Source organism: Dermacentor albipictus, chromosome 6, assembly GCF_038994185.2.
Source record: "Dermacentor albipictus isolate Rhodes 1998 colony chromosome 6, USDA_Dalb.pri_finalv2, whole genome shotgun sequence".
Classification (NCBI taxonomy): domain Eukaryota; kingdom Metazoa; phylum Arthropoda; class Arachnida; order Ixodida; family Ixodidae; genus Dermacentor; species Dermacentor albipictus.
In genome coordinates, this window is record NC_091826.1 from 37684306 (window position 1) to 37697534 (window position 13229).

At 47.2% G+C, this 13229-nt stretch overlaps 1 protein-coding gene across 1 annotated transcript in view; it reads left to right on the plus strand.

Annotated features, from left to right (window-relative positions):
- The first annotated feature begins 9626 nt into the window (after positions 1-9626).
- LOC135914582 (mutS protein homolog 4-like) overlaps positions 9627-13229 on the plus strand; it is a 92511-nt gene continuing 88908 nt past the window's right edge. Inside the window, exon 1 of the mRNA XM_065447499.1 lies at positions 9627-11199. Coding sequence (XP_065303571.1) covers positions 11042-11199 — 158 coding nt within the window. The 5' untranslated portion in view covers positions 9627-11041. The remainder of the gene's footprint in view (positions 11200-13229) is intronic.

Consider the following 13229-nt stretch of genomic DNA (forward strand, 5'->3'; position numbering starts at 1 on the left):
ACACATTTTCCAAGAGTGAATGGCCGCTGCATGACTAGCTCTGTCTGCTGTCTGTCGTCCTGTCTGCTTCTAGTCTCTGTCCTTGTTATTTCGCGATACTATCCACGATCATGCAATGTAGGCTTCCGGCGCGAAGCCGGAAGCGAAGCTTGTATTACGCATTTCGTTTCTACACTGCTTCGAAAACTTTCTTTGTCATTCTTCAACTCCTGATTATTTGCGATGTTTCGTTGAGCAGACAGAGAACAGTAACCAAACTTTAACTGTCGGTTGTTGCGAAACAGTTGACCATTAGAAAGTACTGAAAAGCTCGTTTTCGAATACGAATTCATAGTGTGCAATATTCTATTCGTATTCTAAACTTCGTATTCGCCCATCCCTAAGGAATTATAGTGTACCTACGCAGTACGAAGCTTGAGACAAGCCACATAAAGCACAGTGAATGGTGGGCGTTATTGAAAGGCAAATAATTACATTCTGATATCTTATGTGACAAAACCACGATTATGATTATGAGAAGCGCCGTAGAGGCGGACTTTGAATTCCGTTTGACCACCAGGTTTCTTTAACGTGCCCCCCATGCATGATACACGAGATTTTTTTTTTTTTGGCAGTTCGCCTATATCTAAATGCGGCCACCTTGGCCGGGATTCGATGCCGCGACCGTGAGCTTTGCAGCGTTTCTTCGAAACAACTACGCCACTACGGCGGGCTTTTTGAAGGATAACATCAGTAACGAAAACTATGAGATAATATTGGTATCACCAATAATATTATTTAAAGCAAGAAAATACCAGGGGAGCGACGACATCACTGTAGAATATGTGTAGTATATGCATGCAAAAATAGGTGGACACGCCATATTGAAATACGCTGAATAAGTATTTATTAGGATGAAGTATTATAGCTCGAGACCCACTCCAATTTCCCTGTTCAAGTAGACGTAAAACGCAGAATTGGTTTTATGAGACGAACGCTGGACCTACTTCAACGAAATTTGTTGTAATCTGCAGAAAACAGTAAATTGTTGTGGATTTTGGGAGCAGAACATTAATTTAGGACTTTGAATTTTTTTTTATTTCCCTAAGGTAGGTAATTTTTAAAATATTGAAGCAACAAATTTACAAATCCGTAACACCGCAGTAAAAACATATATTGCAGTTCTGTAAACAGCGCCTGTTTGACCATCTAAAGTGAACAAATTTTGTAAATAATTTTACAGCTTACATAAAATTATTGCAATGTTTACGAGTGCTTTAATTACAAAGCCCTCGTATGCTTCAAAGCTCTGTATAGGACATCAATTTTGGCCGTTTGTGATGTACCAATTGATACAATTTCGCAGAAGTGGGATATCGCTTTTGTTTTTATTGAATTACAGAATTGTAAATTGCATACCTGCGTTATTTTAATACATCGAAGCTGTTAGCCTCTAATTGGCTGGCATCTTTCGGGTCCGCGTCCGTCAGCATAAAACAAATTGGAGGACGCTTAAGCTTCGCGTTTAAGAGTGTAACGTGATAGCATTCAAAGACCCCTGGCTGCTTCTCACGCTTCCCGACAACTGCAGCGTATCCATCCTGTGGCCATCCCATCACTCGAGTCACGCCGCATTATATCTCGCCTCTGTCTTCTTCATCATTTCTACTATCACCCACGCACGAGACACGAAAAGCTGCAACCCCCGCACAGGACGTCTAGCCACCTAAGCCATGACCATAGCATCGCACGCATCAACTGTCGCACCTTAGCTCTAAAGTCATCATTTCTTCCGGACGCGATAGCACTATGGAATGGCCTGCCAAATACCATCGCATCATGCACTAACCGCAAATCGTTCCGGGATAAACTAAATGACCATTTTTCATGAGGGCAAAAGGTTCCTGTCATATTCAATTCGGCACTCTGAACTGCTGATTATTTTTTATTTTTACTTGTTTTCCGTGTGATGCCTTTTTCACTGTATTTTTCTCGTGTAATAATTGAGTGTTTCACATATATTTTTTTTCTCGTGTTTCAAACCCCCTGAATTTTACTTTGCATTGTATACGCGGGACAAGAACATTTAACTGTTACGTACTCTTTTTTTTTGTTATTGTTCTCTTTTTTTGTCAAGTTATTCTTTTTTTTACCTTGATTTTGCTCCCCCCTTATGTAATGCCTTCGGGCCTTTAAGGGAAAAAATAAATGAAATGAAATAAAATGTAACCGTAATGTTTACTCCAAAGCGGTCGCGGCGAACGCTATGCACGAAGGCGCACTTTCTGGTAGAAACCCGGCCTCTTGCGCGAGCCGCGATGCGGCGGAGGCGAACGCCATCTGGAAGTGCTTCAAGAAAACGGGCGAGCCGCTCTGTGGACTCCGAGATATTCGCGCAAATGGCGGACGCCGTGGCCGGTCTATGTGCGGTAGAAACGCTGGAAAAGGAGTTTCCTCGAGTTTTCGCGTGACAGTTTTCTCGTATATTGAAATCACAATCCGACGCTATCATGTCTGTGGGCTGCGTGTAAGTCGTACTTTACGTTCTTTCTACGTATTTTAGATTCACAAATGCGATTACTTCAGTAACTTCCTCACGCCACATGGACGGCCTGGGTATAAGTGGTACGAACATCGTTTTGCCGGCACGATGTCCGACGTCGGACGCCGACGGCGGGTTTTCTGCGACACCGGACCCTTAATGCTATCGCGATAAAAAGTGGGCCGATCCCGGCAGCATTGCAGGATCAGGAGCAGTGGCTCCTACCCCCGTAAGGCACCGGCTTCAAGCAGTCGGAAAAGCTAAGCGAACAGTGCATACATTCTTTGGGATCATGCATACAACATGCCGAACATCATGCGTTTCAATAAATAGCATGCACTAAGCAATCATCCCAACCTCATAACTGATGATAAAGTGCTCCTGATAACAATGCGAAGCACGTAGCGCTCCCTGCATACGTGCCCTAGTAAAGATTACTGTTGCGCAAGCTGCCACGCCGACGGCAGCTTGTGACGTCGAGAGTGACGTCACTAGCCTTTCGTATATGTTAGTTCGAGTTTATTGGCGCAAAAGCGACTAAGCCCATGCTGCGCCAGTCACAGGACCTTTCGTATATGAAAGAACCAGCCTAGCAACTGATTTCAACGTTGTTGCAGCACCTCTATGGGCCCGCGGCGGCGTGCTGTCAAAATAAGACCATTACTCTAAATTACTCTTACTATTACTCTACACGAATAAAGAATTGCATAGCCCCATCAGCAGTTGTAGTTGTAGTTCTTAACAGCTTCGCTGGACATTCACTTTCCCAGGGCCGGGAGGGCAAGTCAGTTTTGGTGGTGTTGTTTTTAACTTTGCAAATTTCAACATTTTTTTTTTGTAAAATAATGACACCCTAAATATAGAAAACGCTTGCTGAATTTCAGTAGATTTCTGCATTTTTCTTTTAGATGCAACAAACCTCATCAAATCGGTGCACTGGCTGCAGAGGAAAACGATTTCTCCCTTCTCGTGGATTATCGTGTTCTTTATTCTCGTGCGATCGCCAGACGACCGTTCGTCAGAAATATCTGGTCTGGCCAGATGTTAGAGAGTTTTAGCGAGTCCGATGTGCCGGTATACGCAGGCAGATCGGGCGCTTTTTTTTTTGGTTTAGCGGAGGCGTAAACGGGAGCGGCAAGATTGATGGCGCCACCTGGTGGCAAAGAGCTCAGCCGAACACATGGAGCTGATACTGGAGTGACCGAGTGTATTCTACTTTGCTGCTGGCGTAAAGTTTCGAAATCGGCATCACGATTACGCGGGTGCCAGTTTTTTTTATACCAGCAGCGGGTACGCATAGTTATCGAACATCAGTAAGATAAGAAGTAAAAACTGTCGTGGCGACCCCTCCTAATCTTAGTGCATAAATAAGAGTATTTGCGGTATATATATATATATATATATATATATATATATATATATATATATATATATATATATATATATATATATATATATATATATATAATTAATGAATAAAATTTAGTGATAGGAAAGACAGAGAGGTCGACCTGAGCTAGTGCGCTCTAGTCTGCTACTCTGCACTGGGGAAGAGGGAAGGGGAGTGAAAGTATTGGGATGGATGACGATGATAAGAGAAGTGGTGAGTGCTTATATACATGAGACAGTTGCCTCTATATATATCTATGTATACATAGATATATATATATAACCACGCGGTATTTCTGCGTTTCAACGCATTCACATAAAGTTGGCCCCGATATGCCAGAGCTCTCTATTAAGGCGTTCTCGGAAGACTTCTGTTTTATTGTTGTTGTTGTTGTTTATTATTCCATTGCGCTTGTTTCTCAGCGCATTCCGCTGTTTGGTATGGCTTCTAACACTTTCTTTCTTTCTTTTTTTCGTTGCGTCATTACCGACGCAAATTTTGCCGTTCTTTCCGTAGCGACACCAATTAGGACTCACGAGCAGCTTCCCAGTCAGGGGATGCACAGTTGGAGATGAATAGCTCCCCGCTTCACTCTTATTCAATTACGAAACAGAGGTGGGAGGGGGAGGAGTAGGGGGGGGGGGTCGGATTTGATAAATGGAGTCTGTGTTGCGAGCGTTTCGAGTGCAGCCAAGCGAGCCCTAGCATATAGTCGAGGTATGAAAAAAATGGCGTGGGCTCACAACATCTTCCGTTACCTATGCACAGGAAAAAAAAACTTAGTTTCCGTTCTTTCCGTCATGCGGCGCGCATTGTACCCGTACGGGCTTCGTCTCCTTAAACCGAGTGGAAAGATTTAATTACGTTCTCGTTGGTTGACTGTCTCGTCTGTCGCTTTCACGCACGCTCAAGACGTAGGCGTTGTCGCACAGCTAAAGCCGTAAATTCTAGCTACGATTGGTATTGACACGCGTGCATTGTTCACCCTTTCTTTTTTCCGGTTACCGCCTTCTCACTGGCTAACTGTTACAAAGTTAGCTCTTGGCGCAAGACACGCCTGCGTGTGTACTAACTTCCCCGAACGTTGTCTCCGATGCTATAGCAAAAGAAGCTTGCCTAACCGGATTACACGCGTGAGGCGAATAATTGTGCGTACAGTCTGGAAGCGCACGAGTCATTGCGCTGAAGTGCACGAGGACTCATGCATAAGCAGCCGACGCACGTGACCCGCGAATCAAGATTGTCGGCCCAGACGACTGCGCTCGCCGCTATAGTTGTGCCGCACTATGGCTGTTGCTTTAGTGTCACGTGTGCGTTTGGGCCCAGATTCGCCTAATAAAAAAAAGTTAAATTTGTGACTCACGGTTTCAGCTCTGTCTGGTTCTGCACTGTAGCTACAGAATGACTACGTCATCATCCTCATCATCATCATCAGCAGCAGCAGCAGCCTGTTTTACGTCCACTGCAGGACGAAGGCCTCTCCCTGCGATCTCCAATCACCCCTGTCTTGCGCCAAATTATTCCAACTTCTCTCAACCTGTTCCCTTTAATTATTTTCCTTTTTCTTTTTGTCTTTAGGTGCTGCAGGTAATTCGTGCATTAAATGTGTGATTTCATTCAGGCGAACGAAAGTATTATTCCCTCTTATGCCTCGTTGCGCAGTCAGTAGCTTCGTCTTATAAGCTTATTTATTAGCCTCCAAACTACCACCTTACAAGTTAATATTGGTAAAGTGCAATGAATGTGCCCTTCTTTTTGTTTTCTTTTTTTACGAGATCATCAGGGCTAAACTGCCGGTTACAACGTCTAATTGCTTCATCTACGCACCCCAACCCATTTTTACTTTAGGAAATCTCATTCCGAAGACGCGTTTCACCCTGTGCATAATTCCTCCGGTATATTGCCGCGTTGTCGTGACGATGAAGCTTAAGGCAGTGCCAATGGCGCGAAGTAAGGAGATGACTCTCTATTTGACTCTAAATTTGTGCCCAGAAGGCAAGTACCAGTCGGAGCACAACAACTGCGGTGAGCGCTATTGGCGGTCGTCGAAATCTGATCGATGAGTGAAGCTGGAGAAAGAAAAGTTTGTGCCTGAAGTTGGCTAATTTCCATCACATTATGTTCTTATGCCCTGAGCTCCAGCCACCCTCTGAGTGGCAACTCACCGACGTCTAGGGATGGGAGACCGCGGTGTCTAGCTCCAACCCAGCCGACCAAATACGGCTGGTGGACTGGGCTCTGAGGGTCGCCGAGGGCCACAAACTCCCGGACACCCTACGCGCTCCTGAGCCCCCTCACAAGTAATCTTGTAAAAAGGCTCAAGCAATAAATGTTTACCACCACCACCATGAGTGAAGTCCACCAGCTACTTATGCATGTCTTATCGTATATTCCAGCTTAATCAGCTCGTTCTCGCGTACGTTCTAGAGTGTAGACAACTGTTTAAGCAGTGTCATGCAATCTGATTACAAACAATATTATCTCGCTATAGAATCGGCGACAACGTACCGAAACGTTTCGATACATGTAGGCGTGTATTACGCCGAGCGATAACTTTGTAACAGTTGTTAACCGGAGAAAATGAATAACTGGGGAAAAAAATTATGAGCCATTCCACTCTGTGAAAGCAGATGACCAGCGAACCTGTTCACCACGCGAGAAAGAAGTGACAGAATTTCGAACAAAGGTACGAACGTATCTATTGCCCTGATCGGTGGTCATCGTAACGATAGCTTTGCACACACGTTTTCGAATCACCTCTGTTATTAAATGCGTCCGTCACGTAAGACAGTGGATGGCTCGTACCCCCATAAGCGTAAATCGAAAAATTTAACGCGGCCTCTCCATTACGACGACAGAAGAGAAATGAAATTCTACGCTGGAATGATGAGCGGCAACGGAGCCAGCTGTGGAAGATGACGATGCTCGAGCCATTGCTGATGGTGATAGTTGATGATGATTACAATGACGACGACGATAGCTTCCTCTCACCAATAAACGGCTCGTACCCTCTTAAGCGATAAGCGGCAACGGAGCCATCTGTGGAAGAAGACAATGCTCGATCCATTGCTGATGATGACAGTTGCTGGTGATCAAGATAATGACGACGACGATAGCTTCCTCTTGCCAATGAGTGGTTTGTACCCCCTTAGGCAATAAGCGGATGCGGAGACAGCTGTGGAAGAAGACGACAACGACGACGAACGCAGGAGCAGTGGCACGAACTCGGTTGCCCTCGTACCACTGCTGTAGTTCGCGGGTTGTCCGCGGACGACGGAAATGCCCTAGCCATATACAGGTCTGCTGTAAAGAAGATGAACAATGTACACGTGTCAGTATGTGTTCTTGTGCAGCTTCTGAAGGCCGACTATCGATGAGGAATTCGTGTTGTCTCGCCAGGATGTTGGACATTGACTTACCCCCGTATTGCGCCTCAGCTAATAGCCACGACTTGATTTGGACAAGCCTGGCAAGAGATAAGGACCGAAGTGGACGAGCCCAAAAAGTTCGTCGCGTTTCCTTCGGCGCAGTCACGTCAGGCGTCATCCCGTGCCGGACTTGGCCGAGACAAGTCGTGGCTTCGAGTCAAGGCGCACTTAAGAACAGAGGGAGGGTCGTAAGTTAGCCACCACTGGTATGTTATTCTTCGAGCCAACTGTTACGACTTTGCGAGTTAAATAAATTGTTTCAAGTCATCACCAGAGTTGTGTTCATGTAGGAGGGACACGGGCAAGAAATGGGCATGTAAGAAATGGGGCAAGAAATGGGCATGGGCAGGACATTTAATGAGGAGGGAAGATAACCGATGGTCATTAAGGGTTACGGACTGGATTCCAAGGGCAGGGAAATGTAGCAGGGGGCGGCAGAAAGTTAGGTGGGCGGATGTGATTAAGAAGTTTGCAGGGATGGCATGGCCACAATTAGTACATGACCGGGGTTGTTGGAGAAGTATGGGGAGAGGCCTTTGCCCTGCAGTGGGCGTAACCAGGCTGATGATGATGATGATGGTCACCAGAGTAGGTGAACGGGAAAAATGTGTATTCTCCGAAGCAGGAGTTGTTGAGATGTTCCCCGTTGCACGTAATGCACAGAGCAGATAACCGGTGGTCTTCTACTGAAACAGAATCGGTGCCTAGGTTAGGAAAATGTAGTGGAGGACGAAAAAATTTTTATAGGTTTCGTGATAAAATTAGGAAATTCGCGAGCATGGGGCGCTGTCAGCGGACGCAGTATAAGAATTTTCGCAGAGATTAGAGCGGGAGGACTTTGTCCTGCAGTGGACATAAAATGACGCACATGTAATGATGATTATAATGAACACGACGACGATGATTATATTAATGAAAAAATGGTCTGCAATTCGCGCTGTGAAGGAGGTTGGACAGCGAAGCTGTAAACGACGGCGAGAACGATTGCCCATTGCGATGTAAGTTGAAATTATTCCCATGGCAACATTCACATGTCTTCACACTTCACATTCACATACCTATTAGCCTAAGACGTTTCGACGGTCTGTGACATGGCTTGCGCCGCAACTTCATGCACCTACACAGAGTGGCTCAGAGAGAAAAGAAATTCCCCGTGCCTCGTATGCACGCTGCTTTTCAAGAGTCCTCACTATATGTGGCCTTCCCATAGCACTGTCATAACACAACTCAGTTGCTGGGTGGGTTCTTTTTTTATGTTCGAAAGCGTAGTTACGTCACTACCTGCTTCGTATGCTGCAGTCAAGCTGCCGTCGCCTCGGCAGTTTGCGCAACAGCAATCCCAATTGCAAAATGCCGCGTTCCCCACTCGCTACAGGCCCAAATACGCGTGGTGCGGAGGCATACCAACACTACAACACATTACATGAGATTGTGAATCACACCTTTTTGATAAATCACACCTCACAATGGAGCAATGGGAGAAGCAGCTAACCAGTTCGGACTTGACGGGACAACAATCCTTCATTAGACAGGTCAAGCGGGTGGCCGAGGCCAGTGGGGCCCTGGACTAACGGGGTTCCGATAACTGCGCGAAAATCCTTTTAAGCAATAAAGTTTCTTTAATAAAGATCCTAGCCATAATGTCGATTCCGACTGGCTTATAGGGCAGCTAGGACTGCTCTGATTGGCTCAGTACGTCGGGATGTGAGAATCGAGAACTTGCGAAATTTCACAGTGTCCAGAAGTTTTGCCATGCTGCTGGATTTCAGGGGCTGACGGGGCGGTTACGCCTTCTCTCGTTGGCTCAAAGCGTCGAGATATTGGATTCCACAACAGTGCGCAATTCGAGTGTCCAGAGTTATAGCCGTACTGGAAACTCGCTGCAACATTGTTCTATTGTGTGCTGTATACTATATGACACTGTAAAAGTGTAAGAATTCATCGAGCCTCATGTTTGAAAACAGACTTCTGTAACGTAGGATAGCTAAATACCCGCAAACTATCGTAATTTTTATGTGGCCTTACAGTTCACATTCTATACGTACCAAACATCTTTGCCTTGAGATGAGTCTTCGCTGCAATAAAGGTAAAAAAAGAAGCTATACAAAGTTTATGCGACTTTCCTCGAATCAGCGCAGAACTCCAAAGCCTTACCGTATTCTAGATTGGCTTAATGATATCCTCGATCTTGAATATCTCTTGCCAGCGCTTATACTTGCTTCGTTCCAGCCATGTTCGCATAAATAAGAATTTACATTCTAAATGTATCATCCGTTCATACGTAGCGGCTGGGCCTCCCAGGGTAGATGGAATAGAAAGCCGGTGGTTATTCCAATAATATGCCCACTAATATACACAACTCGCAGTGAATTGCCGTCAAGATGCGGCACATAATTGAGTTATCCGCCATTTGCTCAAGCGGCAATGTCGATCACGTTGTAAAACTAACGTTCAGGTTTCCTGTGAAGGTACTATGACATCATTGCACTACGTCACTGCTGAAGTCACCGAATTCGAACAAGGTGCTTCAGTCTGCAACGCCTGGGACCGCTTCAAGGCACTCCGCTAGACTTTCAGCGCCTAGTAGCGGCAATCATCCCGAATGTTATATATAGACGAATCATCTGTTCGGCAGTGTGGAAGGGTTTTTTATCAGTTTCATCTGCTCATTGAAGGTCCCTGTCTGATTTCAAATGGTGACTTAGGCCAGCCACAAATTTCCTGCGGTGTGGCCGGAAAACGGTCCCAAGATTGCCGTTATCCGACAACCTAACACGATAGAGGACCGTCTGACGCACTTCCTTACGAAGTGTAAACTCATGTTTTAAGTCATCCTCTCTCGACGTCAATACATTTCGTGACTATGGTTCATAAGTCACCGTAGGTGGACGTATGACTTCAGTTTGACAAACGAGGGACTTCCAGGGTCACTCGACGTGCGGCGCGGTCTCTTGCTCTTGCCTCCGCCGCTGCAAGTGGACGGCCCGCTTCTCGGCTTCTTCTCGGCTTTCGACGGATCCGTCTTCGGCTTCTGCTGGCCCTCCGACTGCGGCAGCTTGCCGCCTGCGCCTCTAGGCTTCTTCTTAGCTTCTTTTGCCTTCTGCGCGCGTGCCACGACTGCGTCCGCAGACGACGCCCGCTTGGTCTTCTTCTTCTGCCCTTTCGAGCGTCTTTTCGACTCCTTCCCGTGTTCCGAAGTCGTCTGTCTCCCCGTACCTTGACCAGACGTCCCTTCGGCGCCGTCCAGATCCATCTTTAACGCTCCTTTCCTACTCCTAACTCGCCCCGGCCTTTCTGCGGCGTCCGTAATGTGCAGGCGTTGAAGAGCCCTCACCAAGCGTTCGTACTGCCTCGTTCGCTTCAACGCCATCTTCTTGGTCGGCGCGGCGCCGTGTTGCGGATTCCCGACGTCCATAGAAAGTGCATCGCCGACTTCCGCCCAGTCCTTGAGAAACGGTTTGGACAGCTTACGCTTCGGGGGATTCTTCGCGACTTGCTCCGTAGTCCCGGACCCTTTCGTCAGGTCCAAAGCTCCTGGACAGCGTTGCAGGCTCTGGGACGACGTCGCCGCCGACGCCGACGCCACCTGTTGGCGACTTCCTTCGTCGCGTGTATCGCGAAGGTCAAGCGGGACGCCCGAGGCCATCCGAGACGATGACGGCTCACCCGTGGCCGGCCCTGTGAGCGCATCGGGACCGCCGTATGCCAGTGCGACCGTACCTTGAGCTTGGTTCTGCGTGTCTTTACGACTGTTCAAGGGATGCGATGACGACGAATCACCGGAAGCCATGGGCGCTTGATGAAGCCGCTCGCCGGCCTCAGCGACGATCACGCAGCCACGCAGGACACGAGATGCCTGGGTGAGTCACGTGAACGCGCGGCCAGCCTTGTTGCTGCTGCTGCTGCTGCTGTCGTCTGTTTCTCCCATCGCAGATACCCACTGCAGGGAATTGGCAAAAAAATCTAAGGGAACGAGCGCGAGGCGCGAGATGATAATTAGCGTAGAGTGCGAAAGAAAGAAACAGCCAGCACGTGGACTGCAGAACTGATTCCTCAGCACGCGCCCACGCCCATATTTCTTCTTTCTTTATTGACTCGCTGTAAACGCCACCTGGCATCCGAGCAGAGGCGGGCGCTACTATTGAATGTAAATTACAATCGTAACCCGGTTCTGTCATAGATGACGAGCAACTACAATGCGAAAGGCCTGAATTGCATGTTATAGGTGAAAAAATGTATGAGAATGTAGCGCAAAGAATCGTGGATCATGAATGGGAAAACAAAAAAAAGGAAATTTAGCAGACCATTCGGTTGGAATCGATGAGACGGCACTGGACGGCAGAACAAAAGCACTCTGACGTTAAACTCGAGACTCGAAGCTTCTAAAGAAAGAAAAAAAGATTGCAGGAATTGTCAGATACAGACCAAATAAGCGAGCGGGAATTGCCAATACTCTTTTTCTCTCAGAGGAATGAAGAAGTCATAAGTTGTATGTGCCTCATTACAAAAAAAAGACGCACTTCCACCCGAAATGCGAACATTGATGGCCTTAGCAAAGTATTAGTGAAGTACGCCAAGTTCGTAGTTTTATCGGCCATATAAATCGCCCTAAAAGTTCGCTAGCTAAATAAGTTAACAAGAGTGGTGTCACGCGCGCACAGGCAGACATAAACATATCTCGTTCGATGACTGCGCGCACTCACTGTCACAGCGCTGGAGTTATGAAGAGCGGTAATGGCTGCTCGCGAACGTCTCGTGTTACATCTTGCTTAAACGCGTCTCCTAAACGTGGGAGTATGCGACGTACAACACTGTTGGCGCGCGACAACGCGGTGCACACGAAGCCATCAGCCATCTCGGCTCGCCTGTGCTTTGCACCCGCCGCAGATTATCTCCAAGGTACGGCGACCGGCCCCGTATGCGCTCAGTCACTTGGAATGAGTGCCCACGGCCGGGCAACACTGTTAAGTAATTTGTGCCCTAAAAAATGAATGAGGGTGTAAACCATAGTAAGGGGGTGAGTTATAGACCGATTTGCATCCTCGTTCACATTTAAGGGCGTAAATTATTTTACGGTGTAGAGGAGATGCGCACTCTCCTCTCCGCACTCTCCTTTCCACGCCGAATGCCCGCATGCGGCGGAAGGTCGGCGCGCATCAAGCCCTCCCCCTTCCCCCGTCTTTCTCGGCTTGGCCTCACTCTCTTTTCCTCGTTCCAACCGCGCATACACATCGCGCGGGCCGCTATCTTATCGCACTTTGACTTTATACGGAACATCCTGGCGACGGCGTGGGCGAAAATCTTCCTGGAGTGCCGATATAATTGCTATCGCAATAAACAAAGGCACGGACGGGAGGGTACCAGAGCATATCGCAGTAAAAGCTCAGGCAGAGCATTATTGACGTTTACCTACTGCTGATGTTGACTTTTAGGCAAAGTCTACTATTCTGAGTACTAAAAGTTTTATCATAGTGGTCGATTTGGACTGGCTCATGGGACAGCTACGCCCGCTCTGATTGGCTCAACAGGTCGAGATAAATAGAATCGACAATTGCGAAATTTCACAGAGTCCAGAAGTTTTGCCATACTGTCAGTTTTCATGAGCTGACGGGGTGGTTACGCCTTCTCTCCTTGGCTCGAAGCGTCGAGATCTTGGATTCCACAGCAGTGTGCAATTTGAGTGTCCAGACTATGGCGTTGCCCCGTACTGTCAGTTCTGCTTGACTGGCAGCTACGCCCTCTCTGATTGGTTCAAAGCGTTGACATGTTGGATTCTACAAGATGGCGAAACTTTACAGTGCCCAGAATGTTTGCCATACTGTCAGTTCTGATTGGCTGACCGGGCAGCCACAGCCTATCTGATTGGCTCAGGAGATAAATAATTCCACAA